General features: G+C 44.0%; 3 protein-coding genes across 4 annotated transcripts; 1 reads left to right on the top strand and 2 right to left on the bottom strand.

Annotated features, from left to right (window-relative positions):
* The first annotated feature begins 1,577 nt into the window (after positions 1-1,577).
* LOC103826276 (E3 ISG15--protein ligase HERC5-like) lies at positions 1,578-21,927 on the top strand. 2 transcript variants are annotated; one of them, XM_018926845.3, is made up of 23 exons: positions 1,578-1,694; positions 2,598-2,730; positions 3,374-3,450; positions 3,996-4,217; positions 4,965-5,056; positions 5,669-5,799; positions 6,575-6,741; positions 7,034-7,113; positions 7,425-7,513; positions 8,589-8,648; positions 9,188-9,290; positions 9,446-9,638; positions 9,950-10,131; positions 11,100-11,195; positions 12,377-12,481; positions 12,578-12,697; positions 16,008-16,148; positions 16,242-16,414; positions 17,451-17,505; positions 18,365-18,441; positions 19,436-19,619; positions 19,988-20,087; positions 20,731-21,927. In XM_018926845.3, the coding sequence occupies exons 1-23, from the start codon at positions 1,646-1,648 to the stop codon at positions 20,943-20,945; spliced, it is 2,844 nt and encodes a 947-aa protein (XP_018782390.2). In that variant the 5' UTR covers positions 1,578-1,645; the 3' UTR covers positions 20,946-21,927. The 2 variants fall into 2 exon arrangements, with proteins under 2 accessions (XP_018782390.2, XP_050829811.1); XM_050973854.1 differs by lacking the exon at positions 8,589-8,648.
* Positions 14,070-15,138, bottom strand: PIGY (phosphatidylinositol glycan anchor biosynthesis class Y). The gene has a single exon (XM_030239288.2). It carries the CDS (start codon positions 14,759-14,761, stop codon positions 14,531-14,533), a length of 231 nt encoding a protein of 76 aa, XP_030095148.1. The 5' UTR covers positions 14,762-15,138; the 3' UTR covers positions 14,070-14,530.
* Positions 14,794-15,316, bottom strand: PYURF (PIGY upstream open reading frame). Its single transcript, XM_050973855.1, has 2 exons — positions 15,048-15,316; positions 14,794-14,935 (listed from the first exon to the last, which is right to left on the bottom strand). Exons 1-2 carry the CDS (start codon positions 15,299-15,301, stop codon positions 14,794-14,796), a joined length of 396 nt encoding a protein of 131 aa, XP_050829812.1. The 5' UTR covers positions 15,302-15,316.
* Positions 21,928-23,146: the final 1,219 nt, after the last annotated feature.

Below are 23,146 nucleotides of genomic sequence, written 5' to 3' on the forward strand. Positions count from 1 at the left end.
CTGTGCTTTACTTTGCTTTGGGTTTTATGGGCAATTCACTAGAGGACTGATGGAAAGGGGTGAAATGTTCAGATGGACACATCTGTCAGTTCTAGCTACAAAAACCATTTTGCACAGTTCACCTCTTCTTGCTGTCTCCTGCCAGTTGCCACACATGTCCCTGTCAGGCCCCTAGATTGCTGCTCATCAGAGTATTATGAGCCCAGATACTCTTGGGCAGAGAACCACAGGGAGTTTAATGAACCTGCTTACCAGAGCAAGCCTTTCTGACATGAAATCACTGTCAGGAGTCCACATGGAGGGAGGAAGAATGTAGCCCTGAAAGGATGACATCAACACCTTTCCTTGCCTTTCTTCCCCTCGAATCTCTTTCTTTCTATGCCAGGCGGGAGGCAGTGCTTGGAGCAGTTTTTCCTCGCAGGGAGGAGTCCTTAGTTCATGCTTTGGTGCAGAAGGACCTCTAGTGTCCCTTCCCAGCTGATGCTTTGGCATTACTGCTCTAGCTCTGTATTTCTTGATCTCGAGACTTTCCTGCATGCTGTGCAAGGAGATACGATCTGCAAAGTGCCTGTAGGGAAGTGGCTGGGAGAGATAAGGCTGGGTTGCTCCTCCCTGGGGAGCAGTTACTTACTGTATGCCCGAGCCTCATCTTCCATGGCTCCTCCACAACCTTTTTTCTTCACCTCAGGGACCTCTGGGTGCCTCTTTGTGGACCACAGGCTGCTCCATTTAAATACATTGCAATAGATGCTCCTGTAGTCTCAGTAATGAATTTTCTGCTGAATTTCAGTGAACACCAGTGTAAATCTGTAGATTCATGTTGTCTTTCTTGGGACTTTTGTAGAGTGCCCTACCAAAATCTCTTCTTAGTATTCAGCAGCATAAGATTCTCAGAAACAACTCAATTCTGCAATTGAATTTAATTTATCAGTGGCAGCTATTAGGAATACAGGAAAAGTGATTTTATGTGTTTTGATCTGTTTCATCATTGACACGGGTATCCCTTATTTCATCACCAATATAGTCCTGCATGCATCGCTCCAGTGAGACAGTGTGGGAGGAGAGGCAGGCAGGGTGGTCTTTCTGGGATGGAGGAAGCTCCCAGGGTCTTTGAAAGCGGGGGAGATTCAGCAGAGACTATGTGAGAATGTAAGCAGATGGTTTTTAGATGTTGATATATTTCCAAACCGAGTGTTTCACTTGCGGTTTGACTTCCCCCAGCCAAGCAGCCCCTCTGGGTTTGCGTGGGCTCTTAGTTGGAACACAGCTGAGCAGCAGAGTAGGTCTCTCGACTCTCCGCAGGATGGACACGGACGGGTCACTCTCCGAGGTGAATAATGAAGTCAAAAAGCGCATTCTGCACATGGAAGACCCTGGCATCCCTCCACCCGCCTTCTGCTTTGCCCTCTCCTCCCACCCGGGCAGCAGCAGCAGGCTGAGGAGAGCAGGGAACCCCCCGGAGCCCAGTAGCCCGCACCTTTTCACCGCAGGAGTCAGAGTTCCCCAGCTCCGGGCTCCCAGGTATCAGGAATCCCTCCCGCTGCTCCTCCCGCTGCCGCGGCCCCTGATGAGTTTCGGTTTCCATTTCCCCGGCTCGGCGTTCCCAGCGCTGCCTGGGCACTCCCGAGCTGTCGGCGGACGAGGGATGGCGGGGAAACGGCGGCGGCAGCGGGGCCGGGGGCGCGGCACGGGAGGTACGGACCGGTGGGAGCGGCGCGGTCGGGAGGACCCTGGGAGACCCCCGGGGATGGGTCCGTGCAGGTGGAAGCGCTGGAAGTGCAACAATCTGCTGGGCGGCCCCTCGGGGACCGGGCGTGAGGGGCTTAAAGGTGTCCCAGGGCGCGGGACTGGAAGGGGGGAGAACGTGCCGGGGAATAGACAGGGGGTTTTCCACTCTAGTTCCATGTCTGATGTGTGAGACGGGTGGGCAGCTAGTCCCCAGAGGTGTTAGGTAAATTAGGGCAGGCTTTGCTGATGACCGCCTTTCACTCTTGGACATCCTGGGTCTCAGACACTTGTGCTGTAGCAGAGCTACATGCGAGTAACTGAGTGCCTGGTGCCTCTAGGTCGGGAGGGTATCTGCAGCCCCTCAGCTGTAGACAAGGAGGTACTTGAGGTACTTCCTTCTGCTGTAAAGAGGCAATGAGTGAATTTTTTGTCATTGTTTCTCCAGCACCTTGTAAAGTGCTTGGCTTGAAGGCATCCAATCCCCAAGGCTGTGACAAGTCTGGGGTGGCCAGATGCCTCAGGAAGTGCTTTGTCTCCGTCAGACACTCTCCACAGGTGTACAAGAACAAGAGACTGTGCTTCTGCTGATGCTCCACTGGTTGTCTTGGGAGCTGGTGGCACAGCAGCCTAAGAGATGGAGAAAGGTCCTTTAGTGAGGAGTCATCCAGCATGAAACAAACCAGAGGGTAGGCAGGACACTGAAAACCTAAGGGGCCTGAGAAAATAAGAGGCACATTTGTCTCACTTCCTCTTAAGCAGAAACTCTTGTTGAAAGCAGTAGAACACTGAGATCTTGGGAAGGGGGCTGAGGTGGTTAAGATGCCTGCTGCCATAGTGTGACCATCTGTCTGTCTGTGTGTGTCCTGCAGAGAGCGCACAGTCACAGAGGAACGAGGAGGTGCGCTGCTCAAACCATGATGCAACACATAAGCTCATTCTCTCCCCCGACGGGAAGCTTTCTGAACACTGGGCTAAAGCTTCAGGAAACTGCCCCAATACAAGGTAAGAAGCTTTCAGAAAATGCTTTTCCCCAAGGTAACATCCAAGAGTTTGGGGCATGTTCCTGATGTAGAGAGAGAACTGGAACACATACCTTCCTAGTATTATCTTCTTTTTTAACCCAGCCAGAAGTGCACAGATTTTGAGGAGAATATCAAGATCTGAGCTGCTTGGGATGCACATGAGACAGGTTTCTCTCAGTTAGTAAGGGTCAGTAGAACATAGCAGAGCAATGCAGATTCCTTGCAAATCACCCGTGGCTTGGGAAAACTGCAGGTGAAAGACACAAGCATGTCTGAACCTTACCACATTCCGACGAAGCTGTCAGGGTAACCAACATCTACAAATGGCCCAGCAGCTTGCTGTGTGATGTTTCTTACCCAGGGCAAGATAATAGAATCAGGCTGAGCATGGTTCTTTTCCAGCTTCTCATGGAGCAAACCAAGTGAAGTCAGTTAGCCCACCTACATCAGGTCAGCAAAAGAGAAGGGTGAATCATCTTACAGCTGAGCTGTATTTTTTCCCACATATTTCCTGCTAAGGAAATATTTCCTGCTAGGGCTTGGTGAGCAGATGATCTTTGTCCTTTACTCGTCTCACAGCACAGCATCTATTTATTTCGATTTTTGTTTCCTTATTTTTGCAGGCTGGTGAAAGAACTGGGAAACCGAGTTATTGTTCAAATAGCATGTGGGGACCAGCATGCCATGGCTTTATCCAGAGGTAACCTCTTTCAAGAACACTTTTCCTCCAAACAGGAGTCACACTTGCTCTGAGAAGGCAGTGTTTGTGCTACTTGCAGTAGTTGGTGACACCATTATAGAGTAATGAGCAGCTGGGGACACAAAGTGCACTGGCTGCCAGTGCTGCTCGTTCCTCCCAGCATCCAGGGACCTGCATCTCTCTCTGTCTCTCTCCAGTTCCTGAGCACTGCCCCTCCCCAAAGGTGTGTTGTGGAGAGCAGATGTGGCTGCCCCACTCTGCAGGCACCAGACCTGCTCATTCTTAAGTTGCAACACCTTTCTGGTAGGGAGCATCTCATCTAGCAGGCATGACTTTAGGGACCTTTATTCTTGCTGTGCTGAGTCACATGGCAGCATGGGACTGTCCCAAAGAGGTCATAAGAAAACAAATTTGGCCACACATGATGTTCTTGCCTTGGAGCTAGGTCCCTGACAACAACACTGAGTTTTGCTCCTACTCCCAAAATGCAAATACTCAAGGGAAGCAGTGAGGCTGAGCTGTTTTCTTTTGTTCTGTGTGTGAAGGAGGTGAGCTCTTCACCTGGGGCCAGAATACCCATGGACAGCTTGGAGTGGGGAGCCAAACCACGCTTACTCCCAAACCACAGCTGGTGGAAAGAATAAAGGGCATCCCACTTGCTCAAATTGCTGCTGGAGGAGCTCACAGCATGTGTGTGTCACTCTCTGGAGCTGTGTTCTCCTGGGGAAAGAACAGTTTTGGACAGCTGGGACTCGGAGACACGAAAGGTAAGGAAGGAGAGTACCAGGAGGGTGTTTCCCTGGTCAGTGAGCTCATCAAATTGCTCCTCACTATTGTCAAGCTCCTGTGGAGCATCAGTGGGCAGTAAAGTCTTTTGAAGAAAGTATATCTGGAGATGTTCTTTGTTTCCTGACCAGGAAATTCATGCAGGAATGATGTATTTAGTGGTTGTTTTTCTATAGACAACTTGGAATCATTTTGTGTGGATAATTGGATAGTGTGGGCTCTTAAAACCTCTGAGGTCTTACACATCTATTTCCACTCCTGTCTCCTCTCCAGGAAGTCTTGCATGAAAGAAATTAATTATATATTTTTTTAATTCTCTTTAATTCTTTGTAAACAGAAAGTGAGAGAAGAACTCAAATCACCTCTTGTCTTCAAACTTAGAATGCCAGAGAAGAGTTGCCCTAGACAGACAGAACATCTAATCTGAATGTGTCCACACCCTTGAGAATTAGATACTTTGAAGCCAAGTACCATTTGGCAAGCAGATATGGAAGTACTGCATTTTGTTTCAGACCAAAGTAAATGAAAATAAAGTAATAGGAAAACCAGAACATTATGAGAGAGAATATGCTATACTGGAGGGGAAATGACCCAAACCCAAGTTGTAATTACATTAATTGCTGTAAGAGAGGGCTGAAAAGCACTTAATCTTCCTGTCTTCTATTTTTTTTCCTGTATATGAGACCGTCCAGTACTCTTTCAATTTAGCAGTATTATCTTTTTTCCAGACAGGGACTGCCCAACATATGTTGGAGCTTTAGAGCACTGGAAGACTGTATTTATCTCATGTGGGGCAGATCATACTGCAGTTCTCTCCAAGGTGAGTCTGAAACGGAAAGTCAGCCTCTGAGACCTCACCTTGTGAGAAAAAATACACTGCTAAAAGAGAGAGAGAGAGATGAAGAAAAGAGAAAGCATGGAGAAATTAGGATGGTAATGCCTGCTTCCACCTAAGCCTGAAGGCCATCCCCAAGGGATGTTATCTAAGCTATTGCGAAAACTGGTCTTTTCTAATATTCCTGTCACCTGCATGCAACCTTTGCTAGGGATATGGTGAATGGGAATCCTGAGGCAAAGAGGTGCAGTTCAACTCCCAGTACTTTATGAATTTATTTTTTAATGGTACATTGGGGACTTCAGAAGATGTCCCCAATGACATCTAATTCGCTAGGGTTTACTCATACAAGTAAAATTCTTAAGCAACAGGGAGTTATTCTCAATAGTTAAGTTGCTTTTCCCATGAGCTAAATGATTTGGATTTTCCAGTGTGTGATCCGACTTGATGCAAAGTGAACCCTCCTCATGTTTGAATCAGGGATGTTTTGAATCAAGTTCCACATAACATGTTGTGTTTTGCTGGCCCTCATTCTTGGCTGTGACCATTTGATTGTTGTTAATAATGCAGTGATCCTGTTTGTTTCTTTGTTTCAAGGAGGGGCTGGTGTGCACCTTTGGAGCAGGAGGGTCTGGCCAGCTGGGTCACAACTCCACCCAGAATGAACTCCTGCCTCGTGTGGTGGCTGAGCTGTGGGGAGCAAGGGTTTCACACATTGCCTGTGGCAGGTGGGATGTGCCAATGACTTGTCTTCTAAGGTCAATGCCTTTGGGGAATCACTGAAGAACAGTAGGGAAGGGGGTCACCAAGATGTTCAAATCCCTGTATCACAATAGCACTGTCAGAGTATCCATCCACTGTCCAAGTATAAGCCACCCTGCTGCCAGAGCCCCAGTGAGAGCAGCACCCTCACTCCCTGATGAGCAGTGGGAGAGAGCTGCAAAATCCACCAGAGAAGCCCTTGGTCTTTTCTCTCTAAATAAACAATTTACAGTTGGGTTCCAAAGGGCAAAGGATTGTCAAAAGCCTGTATCAGGAGAGTCACTGGATTCCCATCCAGACTGATAAACTGGTTGGTTCTTAATAAGAATTGAAAAGCAATGATAATTACCCAGTTTCACTTTGCCCTTCTGGAACTGGGCCAGAAAAAGTCTCCTGACAACTCACCTGGGCTTGGTATCTAGGCTCAGCAGCACAGAAACTGCATGTTTTAAAACAGAAGGGTGCGAAGCAAGCATGGTGTAACTGTTTTTGTATGTGGAACCGAGGTAAATCACAAACATTAGAGGGTAATATAGGAAATCTGAGTCCATGTGTGTCTTTATTGCTGAATGATTATGCAATGAAGAGTTGTAACACTGTGGTTAAAGGAATTCTTTATCTGGACTGTCAGGACTTTTAAAGACAAGCTTCAGGTGTACACTCTGAAAATGTATGTATCAATTTTATTCTGCTTTGCCCTGTGGTTTTTGCTTATTATGACTTCTTTTTTTCCCTGAACAGACAATACACCCTGGTCTATGTCCGTTCCTTGGACAAATTCTATTTCTTTGGTTCTGATGATGAAGGACAACTGGAAGATGAGAGGAAACACAATCAGTTGATACCACTTCCCATCAATTCACCAGTGAATACTGGAAAATCCTGCCATAGTAATGACCACTGCAGAGGTATACAATCTGTATTTGTTTCTTCCATGGAGATGTTTGCTTTCTTGATTTCATGTTTACACTGAAAGGCAAACATTATCTTTCATCCTTGCTTGGCCATCCCAACAAATTCTAACAGGAGTTATTCCATTTGCTGCTTGGTTATCATGGGTAATGGCCTCATAGAATCAAATTTTCAACACTTTACTATTTGAAGGGGTTTTTTATTGTTCCACTTCTGTGCACTTAACTCTCTGCAAATAGTGACTGTCTCTTCAAATGTTCCTACAACAATCTTTTTGTTCTTTCACAGAAAAGGGTGCATCTAAAAAGGGGATTAAAATTCCTGCAGGAGTACACCAATGTTTTGCCCGTTGCAAGGAGGGGAACAAGGTATGTGCACATTGGATCATAGCTTCTGATTTTACCACTGTCCACATTACTGCTGGAAACATTTGGATTTTCCAATGTGCTTGTAGCACTTCAATTTTATTTATGTCTGTTGCAGATTTTTCTGTGCTTTACCTAGAGACTAACTTGTACTGCAATTATATATGTTCTGTGGTTAATGCATCTGGATCATGCTGGATGACCATTAATTTGTTCATACTTAGGCTGAAATCTTGTTATGATTGGATTGAAAAAAAAAGAACCCCATCTGCTACAATGTAAATTTTGTCAATGTTTTCGTGTATTTCACACAGAATTCATATCTGAATGGAATTGCCACTCTGGAGGATAAAGAAGTAGATGCATGGATTTCTAATTCTAAATGTTATGAGAGTATAAAAAGGTAAATCAGAAACTTGCTGTTTGGGTTTGTTTGTGGTTTTTACCCTGTTGCATGAATTTCTCTAAAAATTATTATTCTTTGGAGGCTATTGTAGGAACTGTTGTTCAAGAATTTAGCCAAAGCACAATCTTGTACCTTGGCACAAAGTTCATGAGGAGCTGACAAGTTAAATCAGTGAAAGACCCTGCCTGCAGACCAAGGCCTAGTGCAAAAAGCCTAATCTGAGTACCCAAACTGGAATGCTGCTCCAGCATTTAAAAATTAGTGGTCACTTCTTTAATAACCCATTTTCAAATGCAATATGTATATACCACTGTGAGATGCCTTACACTTACAGTGTTTCACAGGTTTTATATGGGAGGTTATTTTCTTTGGGAAAGTCTGGCTCCAGCTGCTGATTTTGAGCATATCAAAAGCTTGGCTAACTTGGAACTCAATGGTTTCCTGATCACATTTAGAACAGTTTGGATCATGTGAAAAGTGGTGGTTGAGAGGGTGAAAGAGAGGGTTCTTTCCAGATCTCAGTAGGAAGGACCTGACAGCAAATTGCTTGATAAAATAGCTGCTTCAATAAGAACACAACCAGGAATACTGGGAGTTAGTAAGTCTGGTGACCCTTCAGGTTTTTGGGAATCCAGCTTTTGTGCAGCAGTAAATTGATAGCCTTTGACTGATGGATTTTCTCTCCACCTGCTAAAAAGATCCTGCCTGTGGAGGGGATTCTCCTCTCTCCCATGTTGCAGCACCTTTTATTTTGCATAAAAAACCAAAATTAGCTAATGTTCTGGCCTGTGAGGAGAAGAATCTCCATGATAACACTCACCAGAATGGAGCACTGGCTGGCATGGGGCAGAACCTTGAGCAGGTTCCCTTACAAGGCCCAGGAGAGCAGAGTTGGCTTGCCAAAGATCAGTAACTCCTTGAGTATGTCGTCTTCTGCAACACTGACAGGGAAGTGGTGCTAAGAAAAGTTTTGTGGGGTCAGGTGCAGACACCCTTGTACACGGTTTTTGTTCTTTCAGAGTTAAAAACCTGAAGTTGAAAGGACTGACTTTTTGGTTTTTTTTACTATCAGGAATATCAGACTGATCTTTTCATCTGAGGCTTGCATCAATGGAAGCTTCCTGGACAAAAGGTAGCAAGCACTGACTTAGACATAACAGAATATATTGGCTGCTTGTAAACTGACTAGAAAGTGTTCTTTTAGGTCACATATGTAGAAAAGGTTCATTTTATCTGAATTTGCAACAAGCAAGTTTTTATTTTTCAAAGCTCAAGCTAATATTAAGATTTTTATAGCCCTGGTCCTACTGAAATGTGCTAGAGATACTCACATTCTAGAAGATTATCCTTTAGTGATATTTGGCAGATGATGATAATTTCCCAGGCAATATTACAGCTCTTGAAGGATCCTTAATAGATCCTTCTGGCACTGAAGTGGAAGTCATTTTAGGGAGAAATACAGGAGTCTACCATTAATAGTTCACAGCCACACAAGACAGAAAGGGCAGGATGTTAATCAAGTCACTAAACAGTGGCTTGTGTTGTCTATCTTCTTAGAACACATGAAATTATACCCAGCTGGGGCTGAACTTTCCAAGTATTTTCTGATATTACAATGCTTCATTATTCAGTAGAAAAATTATTTAGTGTTCTTTTTTTATGTTGTGATAGGGACAAACATTTCAAAACTTCCAAAGAAGTCTCAGGCCTAGACATGTCAGAAGTGAAACGTTTTTATGAGAAGATCAGAAAAAACCAAAGAGTCTACCAGGAGGTAAGGATTTGATATAAGGATGCTCACTACACAGGTACTGAGGAGCTTTGGATTTGTGCATGAAACTTAAGAATTTCATGGCAACCTAATTACTTTGGCAAAACACAATTGCATTTTAACCCTTGTCTCTTTTTAATTTTTTTTTCCCTCTGAAGGTGCAAATGGAGATTAGGAACTTACTGGAATCATTGTCTTCCTCTCCCATCTCTCCCATCTCACCAGAAAATTTTAGAGTCTACTTGATCTTGCCTTTCCTTCTGAGAGAGAAGAATGAAGGCTCTGTCCTTTCTCTGATTGTTCTGGCTGGAGCCATCATGAAGCTCCCACCAGAGGGTCTGCAAACTCTTGGTAGGGTTTTATAATGATAAAACTGAATTATTTAAATGCTTGGTCATTTTCTGCTGCGGAACAAGTGTTATTATCACTGATGTAATGTGTTCCAGAGCTTGAAATAACTGCTTTTGATAGACATAGAAACATGGGAACTATGCAGCAAGGCACAAGAATTTTAAAAATTCTGAGGTTTAATAGTTTTTGTAGTGCAAGCTTAAACTTTTTTTTTGTTCAATTCATTTGATAAAAAGAGAAAAAGCAGCTTCGTCCACAAATTGCAGTGATCTGTATGTTACCTGTGACCTCACTAGCTGTTTTCTTTACAGAATGCCTATGGTCAAACCTAGAAACATCCTTTTTCAAGGAGCTGGTCATTCTGTATCAGAGGGCTTCCCAGGAAATTCTGTTCTCATTTGTCCAGGAGTTTAAGGCCACGGGGCCAAACCGCCTCTTCAACCTGGACCCAGTTGAAACTGGGCCTCTGCAAATACTGCAGATGCTTTACCAGGTGAGAAGGTGCTTGGATCCCAGTTAGACAGGTGTCTCAATGTAGAGTATTTTAATACTTCTCACTTGTTGAATTCTCTGGGTTTGACACTGCTTCAGGAATCTCTTTGGCTCTACACCAGCACAGTTTTGAAGAAGTCCTGCTTGAGTTGTGCCAAACTGATCCTCTGTAGAAATGAAGAGCTAAAGCATGTTATAGCCCTGGCAGGGGGAAGAATGCTTTCAGTGCTGTCAGGAGTGCATCCATTGATGCCTACACAGCTATGGATGTGGTGTCCTCTATGTAACATGTCCATTCCCCTTTCTGCTGGTGAGATCCCTCATCCCACTAACTGCTCAGACAACCTATCTCTTTGGCACATTGCAGCTGCCACAGAAATGCTCTGTGATGCTTTAAGAGCCTGTTAACCTGACAAATTCTCTGGGACAACAGCATTAGAACACCTTTAGCTGTACATGAACAAGGGAAACAAAGGAAGCAATAACTGTGTTCTTCTGGACAGCCATACTTTCTCTCCACATTCCTGTGGAGATGTTCAAAGGTTACGAAAGTTAAGAACTCGAGCACACAGTATATAAAAAATGCAGCAGGTCCACTCCTCCATGACTACATGGTTTGGAGATTTAAAATGTTCACTGTCCCCCTGCAAGTATCTTTTCCAGGCAACAAGCCAGGAATATGAATAGGGAACTGCAGAAACATCAATGACACTCCAATGGAAATACACTTTTTCTGATGGAGTTCTGTTAAGGGATCTTAATAGTAGATGAAAATTGCTTTCCTGCTAGTTTATACACAGCTTTCTAAAACTTCTCACTGTGGAGCACTGTGCTTCTTGGGCACTTTTATCCCATGACTTCTGTACAGGGTCTCAGAACCCTTTCTGAAGAAAGCCCTGGCAGTCCTGTCCTGCCAGACAGACACAGCTCACTAGTTCTGCTGCTGATGTATTGCATGTTTCAATGCAGGTGAACTCCAGAACTGGTTTTGGAGTACATGAAAGCATCTTTCATGTACATGAAGTGAGAGAGATTATCAACATAAGTTCATTCTTCAATATAATAGTAAGTATAAATCTTACCAGCAGTTCAAAACGCTCTTTTTTTCTTTTATTTAAATAGTTTATACATATATATATATGGAAGTCAACTCTAGAGACTAACCCAGCACATCTCAAAGGCATTTCATTTTCCCTATTCCTCCAAAGGTCTAAATTATGCAAGCCCTTTACCATCCCAGTGTTCCAGCAACTACAACAGAGCTTTTCCTGAGATGATCCCTGGTTCTGAGAGTTGGAGCTGCCCTCCAGCACCTTAAGCAGCTATGTTTGCTTTGAACTAGTAATCAATGTGAAATAGCAGCACGAGGGATGGTTGCTATACTTTGTGTTACTCTGGATTTTATTATGTTTAATTAAGAGAAATATTTTGAGGTGTCTTTAAACTTTTATTTAGAAATTCTATTGAGAATTTTAATGTACTTACATCTTAAAACAAAGCTGTAATAATAAAAAATAATCTGTGGCATTTCTTGACACAGAGTGAAAATTAGCTACCAAATGCAGTCAGTGTCAGAGGGAGCAGTATGAAATGGAAATGTGCATAGTAGGGGTTTCCTCTGGCAAAAAAAGTAAGCTTTGATGCAACTTGGCTGGAATCTGTAGGGCAACTGCCTAATTCCTGCATAAGCTTTTGTTTGCTAATGTACCAATTTTGTACCAATTAACCAGAGTGGAGGAGGAGGTTTGAGCAACAGCATAGAATTAAAAGCCAATTAGGATGTTACCTGAAGTTGGTGCCTTATCGCACTGGAGGTGTAGCACTTTAAATTAGATTCTTTTTAGACCAGTATCTGTTTTTGGTATTACATATAATAAACCCAGCAGTTTTTAAAAACAATATACCATAACCTGAGTATCCAGGACATTTTGGTTTAGCTGAATTATGGAAGATGCTGTTAAAATCACTCTCTCTGTTTTATTCTTGTGGCACTACTATAGACAAGTGTCTGTCTGCACAGAGAGGTTAGATGCCTCTCTCTGCTTCTCACTCCCAGGAGTGTGTAGGAGCTGTTTTTAGGATGTGAACCTCTGTTAGTGCAGTGCTCATGCACACAAGGGCTCATTTCTGAGACACGGAAGTTTGCCAGGGTACAGACTGGCAGTTCAGTCTGCAGACATGTCCCTGAACTCTGGTTTCACAAGGGAAAATCAGCAAGTCTTTTCCTTTCTTCCTTGTCCTTTCAGATAGCCCTACAGAAGCTGAGCAAGTACCCATGCATCTTCGACAGGGAAAACAAGATATGCCTTCATATTACAGAATGCAGGGCTCTGGCCAAAGTCTTTACTTTGGTAAGTCTTTGCAGTTTGGTAAGTGCAACCAATTCAGAAGAGAAGAACACACTGCTAACAGACTATTACTTCAATCCTTGGATACCCCTTATCCAGAGACCCTTTACAGGGAGCCCTGAGCCATGGAATTTCTGCGTCAGAAGACAATGCCTTCTCCAAGACATACGGGAAAATTTAAAGTTCGCCTCAAACCAAGATTTCAGGAAGATGTTAAAGGTAAGATACTAAATTGTATTATTTGTTAGCTTTGAGTATCTTGCTGCAGTGTTCCTTGATTTTTAGTGTTACTGTATATTGGTACAAGAGTTTCAGTATCTTCTGAGCATAGAGCAAAAGAACTGCTCCTCAAATTATTATAAAACATGTTCCATAGATGCTGTAGAGTAAATCTGGAGGCAGTATTTTACATCCTTATTCCAGGCAGCTTTGTTGGCATAAGTTAAATGCAAGTGGCAGTGCTACTTACTGTGAGGTTGCTTTGGGGTAATGGAATAGAATTGCTCAGTTGTCAAAGTCCAGTACTGCTGCTGCTAGGCTGACTTTTGAGACTTTCTACTAGTACATTAAAACCCCAGCGTCTGGGGAACGAGCCTGAGGGGTCAGCAAGCAGCACAGCCACAAAATTACATTTCTCTCATGGAGATGCTGTCTGAAGGGAAAGGAAGGATAGTGCTGGCCAGAGAGATGAGCATGAGTACAATGCTGCTGTCTCCACGTGCCTTTAATGCGTGGCTTCCACACAGATGCGAAGGCTGTGGCAGCTGTATTTCCTGCAGGAACGGCGATGCTGGCCCTGCCCTGCAGAAGCCATTACCTGGCTGACTGGGAACAGGACACTGCCCAGAGCAGAGCTCAGCTCAGGGACCACGTGCCCCACCTGTCACTAACACCAAGTCTGGCACCACACCTGTACCACAGGAACCATGGACCTTGGAGCCCTGGTGCTTTCCAAGGGAGCTTTCTTGCCAACCAGAGCTGTCAAAGCTTTTCTTTCCCACTTACTTGGGAGAAATTCACAATGGCTCCCAGAGCTACCTTTCCTTCCTGGTTCCTCACTACACCAGCTGAGAGAGGCATTTATTTACAGAGGCAGTAAGGACATGCTCTCAACTGTCCTCTAGATTTCAAGTCTCGACCTATTGTAAAAGCTCTGACAAAACAGCTGCCCTTAGCTGAAGTCAGCCTTTGGGCACCTGTGAGCTCACAACCTCATGAGCACTGCCTTTCACACTGTGCATCACATTATTTACCCAGCAGCAGCCTGAAAAATGTAACTGCACTGTTAGCATCCCACAGCACTTACAGCCTGGTGCAGCATTTACAACTTGGTGCTTCATTTCTGCATTTTCCAGCAGGTAAAGGACATGACTGTGTTTTGTGTTGCAGATACAAACTACCCAAATGCAAAACATAAAAAAGAAACTTTCACTGTAGCATTGACCTGCCCTCTTCATAGCTGTGTGCTGTTAGAAAGTTTTTCAGACAATACTGAGAACTTGGCATGTGGCACTCTCATCACGGCCCTAGAAAGAAAAGATCTGCAGGTACTGCACATACAGACACGGGTATCATCCAAGAAAGAAATGTCTTCATTTGACTCATCTCAAGTTTTGTTATTAAACACCAGCCTGATTTATTTTTTGTTCTTCTGACAGTGAGACAAACACTTCAGTAGACACATCTGGTTAAAAACCCCCAAAGCTCTCAAAGAGAGATTCATATAATTGCATGTTTTAATTTTAATTTAGTTTATTCAGTCAGGGTACTTCCTAATGAAAACTAAGGTTCTAATTAGTGCCACTACAAATGCACAGCACTCTTGAAAGGATAAAACAGAGGGAATTAGTGCTTCTTATTACTCCTACTCTTCATCTGCATTAGCAGTAGTTAACAATGGCCTGCTGCTTCATACAGTTCCAGATCCTAGCAGGAAAATGATGCCAGTCACTAGTGCCAGAAGGAAACTCGCTCAAATGAACTGCAATACTCGATGAGATTAAACAAATTATGTTGATTTAGAGAAACCCAGGGGTTAGCAAAGGCACCACACTAGTTGTGCCTAAATAGCTTAATCCCCATCCAGGTCCACAGGTGAAAGAACACATAAACCGGTACTGTAACGGGAAGGAGGAGGCTGTAGAAACACAGGCTGGTTGTGCTGGTGCAGCCCTGGGGGAAGTTTTCGTCTACGCTGGCCGAGTAGAACAGGCCTGCCAGAGACAGGAGGGGAACGAGCACAGTCAGCGTGGGCAGCGAGGGCAGCAGCCCTGCCCCGGCCATCAGGCCCCGGTACCGCCGTGCCCGGCGGCTCCTCACGGCTGCTCCGAGCCCTCGGCCGGCGGCTTCTTGTTCGTCCTCCTGGCAGCCTCCGGAACCATGTTCGGGATGCCGTCGATGATGGGGTACGCGATACCCAGCTCCTCGTTAATGAGCTCGTTCGTAGCTTCTTCGTACCTGGTCAGCCAAGTCGGGGAGGGGGGAGAAACATCCAAGCGCAAACATGAGGAGCAGGGACTAACCTGGCTTTGCCCGGGGCTCGGGCGCAGCTCCCCCGGCCCATCCTCACCTCAGCGGCCGCTTGGAGAGCGGGCACACCAGGAAGCGCAGCAATGACGGCTCCAGGGGCTGCGGCCGCGCTGAGCCGGAGCCCGAGTCTGAGCCGGAGCCGGAGCCCGAGTCTGAGCCGGAGCCGGAGCCCGATCCCGAGCCCGAGCTTTGTTCCTGCTCCTGCTGCCGGTGGCAGTGCCGGCCGTGCCCGGGGCCTGCCGGGGCCACCCGCCGCAGCCGCAGCGGCAGCAGCAGGGCCGGGCCGCGCAGCATGGCCGCCGCTTCCGCCGCCCACGGCCCGCCCCGAGCGGCGCCCGGCCCGCTGCCCGCCCCCTCAGCGGGGCTCCGAGCGTGTTTCGGAATGCCGAATAGATCGAGGTTAAGTCGCGATGGTTGCCGGTGTAAGAACTTTGTACACTCTCAAGCTTAATCAGGAAGAAAGGAGAACTAGTCAGTGGAACAGGCAGCAGCCAGCATTCCCTAGCCAAGGACATCCGGGAATGAAAAGCCTTAAGGATGCAGTAAATCAAGATGTTGATGTATGTCTGTATATGCATTGCTAACTTGGCAAAATACTCAAGGTATTTTTATTTAGGCTGTAGCTGAACTGTGTTCATTATGATAGTTAAAATCATGCCCACAGGGCAAAGAGACCCCTGCCCAGGTGAAGACCCTTCCCCTGAGTCTGTGTGGAAGTCAGCTGGGGTTATGTAACTTGTTTGGAAATTACTAACCAAGCAAAACAGACTTGGCCAGTTACTAACTCTGAATTTCTGTGTACAAATAATGGCTCAAAAAGTCTGGTGGGCTGTGCTGTGCTTGATTTGTGGATTAGCACCGAGTACCCAGGTTGGCACAACTGTGAGATAAATAATCAGCGTCTCTCTCTTGGGTTGTAATTATTGGCTCATTGCACACCGGGTAAGGATTTTGTGAGTAACATGGGTGTCTCTATCTGCGGCTGTCTGTGGCCTTGCAGGTGTCCTTTGTGGATGAGCTGGGGGTGGATGAAGGTGCAGTGTCCCAGGAGCTCTTCAGTGTTGCAGCCAGGACCCTCTGCCAGCCCAGCACCATCACCTTCTGCCACTTCCCCTCTGGCCTCGTATGGTTTCCCAGACAGGTAAGGCAGCCCTGCAGGGGTGGATGGGGGCCCCACCCATGGGAAAAAGCAGTCATGGCTTGTTCCTAACCAGGTGTGCTTGTTCCTAACCAGGCCCCGAGCTGTGAGGATGAGGACATCTTCCTCTTGATTGGGACACTGTGTGGCATGGCCCTGTTTAACCAGCGCACAGTGCCCTTCCCCTTCCCCAGGGCTCTCTACAAAAAGCTACTGGACCTGGCCCCCACCCTAGAGGACCTTGAGGATCTGCTGCCAACTGTGGGCTGGTATGAGCCAGGCATGGCCCAAGCTTTGGCTGGGCCCCTTGCCTTGACTGTGCACTGGGAGATCCCAGAGGCTGAATTTGGGGCACCCATAGCATCTACATTTGCTTTTGTGAAGCTGCTAGAAGCTACAGATTTCCAAGAGGTCCTTGTCCAGGGCATGGATGTTGTTCTCAGAGGCTGGCATTGCCAAAACAAAATGCCAAGCCTCATGACTTAGAAGGTGTCAGATCTCTGCCTCACCAGAGCTTAAGTCCACACTGTGAATATATGTGTTCAAAAAACTTTGGGCTATAGTTTGGACTTGAAAGAACTAATGACTCAATTATTAATGTTGGGTTTTTTTTCTGATTTACTAATTATCAATTTCCACAATATTGCCTTGCACAAGTACAGTCATACAGAATGCTGCCAATTCTGAGAACCCTTGTGCAGAGTTTCCATGCACTAGGAGAGGAGATATCAAGCAGACATAAGAGGGAGAGGTGCTGCTGCCACCAGCATAATGCTTCTAGGCCCCTGAAGCCCAGTCTTCCAGGCAAATAATATAAACAAAGAAGATGAAAATCCCATCCCATGAGCCAGTGACTGTGTTGAGGTGCTAAATTCCTGAGGTGCTAAATTCACCTGAGGTTCTTCAGTTAATTGGAACACAAGGTTGACTGCAATACTTGGAAATGTGCTGCACCCCAAAACAATTCTCCCAGATCATCCCTCTGTTCCACACTTCATTCCTCACTAGATAATATCTGGAAGCAAGACTGTGGTCCCAAACCCAGTTGTCACTGATCTTGCTGTAAAGTTGTCCACACAGGGCATGGGGATGGACTTGCCTGGAAACTTTTTTTTACTGGAGGCATTTGTGCTCAGCAGCATGATGAAATTTCAGTGCCATATATCATGTTTCTGTGTGAGTGTAGGTGTTGTGTATATGTATGCATTTAAATACTGCTTGTCAAAGGAGGTGTTTTACCAGAATTTGCAAGTGCCCTGAATGGTGACATTTCTTCTCTCTTTAATCCCTTTTGTGTTTGGACAGGAATCTTCGGAGAATTTTGAATGAAGAAAGTGATAGCTTGGACTTGGACTTCACGGTAAGACATCCCACGAGGGTACTGTCTCGGTTTGGAAAGACAGGTGCCTGCTAAGGAAGGCAGGAGCCTCCCCTGAAATGGAGAATGTAAACCCTCCCCACTCCTCTGAATTGCTATAAATTTTAAATTAAGGGGCTCTCAGGCAAAAAATATGGAAGCAGGAAATAGCAGAAATAAATAATTGTCTTCTTTAATAGGGAAGAAAATAAAAGGATAAAATAAACAATGCAAAACACTAAAACAACACTGACAGAGTCAGAACTCAATCTGACACGCTGTGGGTCAGGGTGTTGGTAGCAGTCCAACTGGAAATGTGGCTGCAGTCCTCCTGGAGTGTCAGGTGTGGTTCTCCTGGACCAGGCATTCTGTAGAAAAGGGTGTAGTCTTCCTCTGAGATCCAGTGGAAGAAGGGGCAGCTGCTGTTCCTCTGGGAAAGCCAGTGTGAGAAGCTGTGCTGGTATTCCAGAATCTCCAGATTATATCTGGGTAGAATGCCTGGCTCCTCCTTCGGGGCAGAGCATCTCACAATGGGATACCACAGTTCTTATCAGTCATGCAGTGACATTCAATAGCCTGTTATCAGCAGGTGTCCCCTCCTGAGGAAGGAGTGATTGTGGAAGAGATAAGGAAAACTGCCCACTTGACACAAGACAACTGCCATGCAGATGGTAATAGAATACATCTTGCCTTGCAATCTGGGACAGGTACTTGGACAAGACACTGTCCCAGTGCAAATGACACAGCCTGTCTGTAAACTCAAACTAGTGAGAGTGCCATGTCAGGCTCTTCAGGAGGAATGAGAGATGTAGCACATATACACCTGTCACATAGCAGCCAATGTTTTAATTTATTTGCATAGATAATGGAAGGAGATTCCACAGATGTTGTTGAACTTAAAGAAAACGGTGCCAACATTCCTGTCACTAAGGATAACAGGTCAGTTTTATTTTTATATTTCTTAATCCTGTTTTCTTGTTACAAATGTATGAAATACCATGTCTGTACTCATCCCCATATACTGTTAGAAAATATTGACTTCTGTATTGTGCCATTGGTCTTGGTCCCATAGGTTGTACACTTTCAGCTCCTGTAGTATTTGCTGCTAAACACTAGCAGTTTGTGCAAACAGTGGATAACATGGGGATCCTTGGATATCCTGGTATCTGCATATTCAGGTACCTGGCATTAACAGGAAAATTCCTAACAAATGTAAAAAAATAACCTGGAACAGTATTTTCAGGCAAAACCAGATGATTTTTCCATGAAACCCAGCTATAGTTACACCTCTTTAAGAGTTTTTTAAGAGCAAAATGTTTCCTGCTTAGTTACCCAAATGGAATGTATCTTGTACATAAAGGAGAAGGAGCAATCTACCAATAAGGCTTTGTGTCAATATTAATCTCTGCACAGAGGACAGAGAGAAATTTTGTGTCCTGAAATATGCAGATGACCTGAGGACCCATAGGGATCCATGAAAGGGCTGTTTAAGAAGCTTGCAGTAGAGCATTTACATTGAGTTGATTGTACAGTCACTACACAAATCCCCATCTGAAGTAGAGAGAAGAGTGAAACTATTGATTAACAGCTGTGCAAATATTTATCTAGATTTTAGGGAAATTCTTGGGCATTCAATGGGAATTAGGTCTGCTAGTTCCATCTTTTAAAATAATCAGGTGTCTGGCAGGATTTCATTGGAGCATTCACATGAAGTACAAGGAGTGTTACCAAAATGAATCCGTTCTGGCCAGCATTCTCTTTTATTTGTGAAGATGCTCCCAGCTTATTCAGTAAATAATTAATTGCCAGTGACAACTAGTCTCAGTGAAGACTGAGTCTGTACACCACAGCAGGTCATATGGAATAAAAGAATAAAGTTCTCTATAATTCTCCTTTTAGTAAAGCACCAATGCTCGTTTGGTATCTGTTGCAGGAAAGAGTATGTTGATTTGTATGTGAATTATAAGTTCAATAAATCAGTACAGAAGCCATTTGAGGACTTTATGCAAGGGTTCTTAAGAGGCTGCCCAGCTAGAAATTGGAAGATGTTTTCCCCTGAAGAGCTGCAGGTTCTTCTCCAGGGACACCCAACATATGACTGGCATCTGCTGGAAAAGGTATTGTATACAAGCAGAGTGTCCTGCTCTGTCTGCTAAGCATAAACTACTTCTGACCTGTTCTTTCACTGAGTGCATAACAGATGGACAGAAGCTCCAAGAACTTTCTCTTTTTTTTTTGATTTGTGTCAATGTTCTGTCTCTAATCTACGTCAGCCACAAGAATAAAGGGGAGTAGGTATCAAGCCATAACTCAGGGATTATCATATGAATCTTTGAAAAACAAATGAACAAGCAGATTCCAGAGGTTAAGGGGATTTGAATATCTATGAACAGGATTATAAAATTTATCAGATAAAATGATGCTTTAAATATAAATGGAAATACTGAGGATTAACTGCCCTGTTTTATTTTTGTCTCTTTGACAGAATGTGATATACGCAGAGTATACGAAGTCAGATCAAACCATCAGGAATTTTTGGACTGTGTTTCACGAGCTACCAGAAGAAAAAAAGAAAATGTTTCTTGGTAATATATCAGCATTTAAAACTTTGCATAGCTCTTTTCTTTCCCCCACAACATACATACTACATACTATACTGTACTATAGTTCCAAACTGTAGCTTTTCAAGGTGTTCGCCCCTGCTGCTGCCACATTTTCTAGGGAAAACCACAAAAAAATGACACAAAGAGTTGCACAGGGATAGCTCTGACCCTCCTCACATCCTCTGAGATTTGCCTGAGTGCACCCTGAAGCTTGCAGTTACTTTATCTCTTACTTTTGTGGTTGTGTTGTTGGTCAGAGGCTGCAGTTTGTGAGAGTACACTGTGTTGATGTAAGCAGTTTACCTTTTTCAAAGGTTTGCAGAAGCTAGGTCGTCCTTTTTAAAGGTAGAAGGTCAGACCTAGCCTGGCCTTTCTCATCCACACAATCTATAATAGAAAGTAGAAGAGGGCTTGTAACTACTGTGAATCAGTAAGAGACTTTAATCTGTATTCAGATGCAAATTCAACAAAACATAATACTTAGCTTAGGAAAATATCTGTATGTTTACACTAATTTCCCTTCATGATTTTCATTAACATTAATTATTTTAATGATTTTCAGCTAACTTTTTTTTTTTTTCAATTTGCTAACTTATTCTTGTTTTTCTATTTTTCTTTCCTTCAGTTTTTTTGTCAGGATCTGATCGAATCTCTGGCTATGGACTGGAACCTTTTAGATTTTGCATTGTAGATCCTCAAGTAGAAAATCCAGATGAGAGCTCTCCCTATGCCAGTACCTGCCGCCTGGCTTTGTTCCTCCCCAGATATAGAAGTAAAAAAATACTCAAGAAGAAGCTGCTTTATGCCATAGAGCATAATGAAGGTTTTGGCCGTAACTAACTCTGGGATAGAAGCACTTAAAAGCCAAAATAAGAATATGAGTCTTTGTTCACTTGCCATATTTTCTCTTAATAACTCAAATTTACTGGTTTCTACCCTGCCTTATTTTTACTGTACTTTATAAACATGTGATTATGTGTATTTGCTGAGATTTTACATTGCTTATAAAATTAAGCTTCAACCAGATATTTCACAGTTAGATTGTAAAGTTAGGAAAGAAGAATCCTGTTTGGCACACTTCAGAGAAGCAAGCTGAGCACCAAGCATATTTACATATATGTGCAGGCAGGGTCTGCACTGTTCTGGTTGTGTTAGGACAGTGAGCTCCCAGCAGCAGGGATTCTGTGATTTGTGCATTTATGCATTAGCAAGCACACAAGCAGGATGTGCTAAGCAGTCACCCTTGCAAGGCAAAGCTGGGGTAAGGTTTTCATCTGTGTTACTTAAGGGTTCTCATGGGAGCAACTAACACATTTAATGAGATTGTGAATTGAAGGAGCAGTCTGTGCTCACCTGGATATGGTCTATGATTTATCTGAGAGAAATTTGTAGGAGGATTTGATCATTCCTAGACTTTTTCAAAAGCTATATTAATGAACTATAATAATACAATTTTTTGTTATTTAGTGTGATAATTGTGATATTTGTCATGTTTCTTTATAACGTCTAAGGAGATGTTTCACAATTAAATAATAAAATCTTAGGCTTGCAGAACAGCACTGTCTACAGAGCCCTGTGGACATGAGGCTGGCAGGGCTTCAGGAATCTCATTGTCAAAACAGTGCAGAGCACTGGCAGGATATTAACCATGTCAGGCAGGATGTGTGTTTACTGTGTATTTTGCTATGTGGAGAGAGGGAGAGAAACAACAGCCATTCTTTTTCAGCAGTCTTCTCTTTGTGCATTAAATATGCCAGGGGACATCCATATGTAAAGAAGACTTCCACTGTCTTAAATTAAATGGTGATGGATTAAATTTTCACCCTGTAGCTGTGTTCTTCCTTCCTTATGCATCTGCCTACATAGATGAGCATAGCAGGCAGTGTGTCTGTGTTCTCTGTCCTCCTTGGAATGGGGGGGCCTTTCACAAGTGGAGTCAAAGGCTGATGTAACCTTGTTTCAAAGAGATGCATTGTATATGCTGAACAAGTCAGTCTTTCCTGTGTGATGAAGAATGACATTGTTACCTACTTTAAAGAAAAAAAAAAAGGCAAGTTTCCTTTTAAGTTATAGTATAGTAATCAGTAAAAAAAAAAAAAAAAAAAAAAAAAAAAAAAAATTCAAGCACTCACCAGAAGCACCAGGGCAGCACAGGAAAGCAGATGGTATGGGAGTGTTGATTGGAAGAGGGGAAATAGGACTTCAGAGGACAGCAACTCCCAGCAGAGGGGAGCAAGGGGACATGGCCTGCTCAGACCTAACCCCTGTCCCCCTCACCCCCCTGGAACAAGAAGGACGTCACAGGGCTGCTTACATCCTCTGAGGAAAGCACTACTCTGGTATGTTTTTGTGGAAAGAGGGAACTGGCAGAAACCCAAGGTGTTGCCCACATCTCACGTCCAGCTGATGCTGCCACACCACCACAGATTTCTGTTTTGGCAGCTTAGCCTGCTGTTCTCCATCAGCCTGCTCCTGGCTGTTGTTTCCCTTTTTATGGTTTTCTAAGCTTTAGAGTGATCTTCTGTGCTGTGCAAGTGCACAAAAAGATGTATTCTCTTTGGAATTCAAAATAACCCATTAGAGATTAAATGATAAAAGGTTTATTTAGAGCCTGGAGGTATTTCCTTCTCATTATGTATGATGCAACATCACATGGGAGATTAAAGCCCAGAGTCACTTTCAAGGCTATTTTTAAGTTGTCCTTAAATAATCTCTGCTTTTATATATGTGTGTGTGTATATATATACACACATTACATAAAGACTTTCAGAGTAGTGCACTCCTCTCTCTGATTTTCTGAAATTAATTTGGACACTGGATTGTGTCTACATTTTCTCAAGCAGTGCCTGTTATAAAATATGCAGGAGAATATAAGATGAGTGAGCATCACATTCAGCTGTGAGTTCAAAAGTCTTCACACAAGCAGCAGAAGTATATTGAACCTGCAGCAACATTTTTTTTAGGCCACTCATCTAAGCTAAGCATCACCTGTAGACAAGTGCAAGAACAGCCTTGAAAGTTCTCCAGGAAGCTGAAATGTA

Source organism: Serinus canaria, chromosome 4, assembly GCF_022539315.1.
Source record: "Serinus canaria isolate serCan28SL12 chromosome 4, serCan2020, whole genome shotgun sequence".
Classification (NCBI taxonomy): Eukaryota; Metazoa; Chordata; class Aves; order Passeriformes; family Fringillidae; genus Serinus; species Serinus canaria.

Excerpts from the sequence above, each read along its gene's own strand:
- LOC103826276 (XM_018926845.3), top strand. The coding sequence starts at position 1,646 with ATGGCGGGGAAACGGCGGCGGCAGCGGGGCCGGGGGCGCGGCACGGGA. Across the intron at positions 7,114-7,424 it reads GTTGCAAGGAGGGGAACAAG|AATTCATATCTGAATGGAAT; the intron begins GTATGTGCACAT and ends TATTTCACACAG. Across the intron at positions 17,506-18,364 it reads GCTTGGACTTGGACTTCACG|ATAATGGAAGGAGATTCCAC; the intron begins GTAAGACATCCC and ends TTATTTGCATAG.
- PIGY (XM_030239288.2), bottom strand. The coding sequence starts at position 14,761 with ATGGCCGGGGCAGGGCTGCTGCCCTCGCTGCCCACGCTGACTGTGCTC.
- PYURF (XM_050973855.1), bottom strand. The coding sequence starts at position 15,301 with ATGCTGCGCGGCCCGGCCCTGCTGCTGCCGCTGCGGCTGCGGCGGGTG. Across the intron at positions 14,936-15,047 it reads CTCTCCAAGCGGCCGCTGAG|GTACGAAGAAGCTACGAACG; the intron begins GTGAGGATGGGC and ends TTGGCTGACCAG.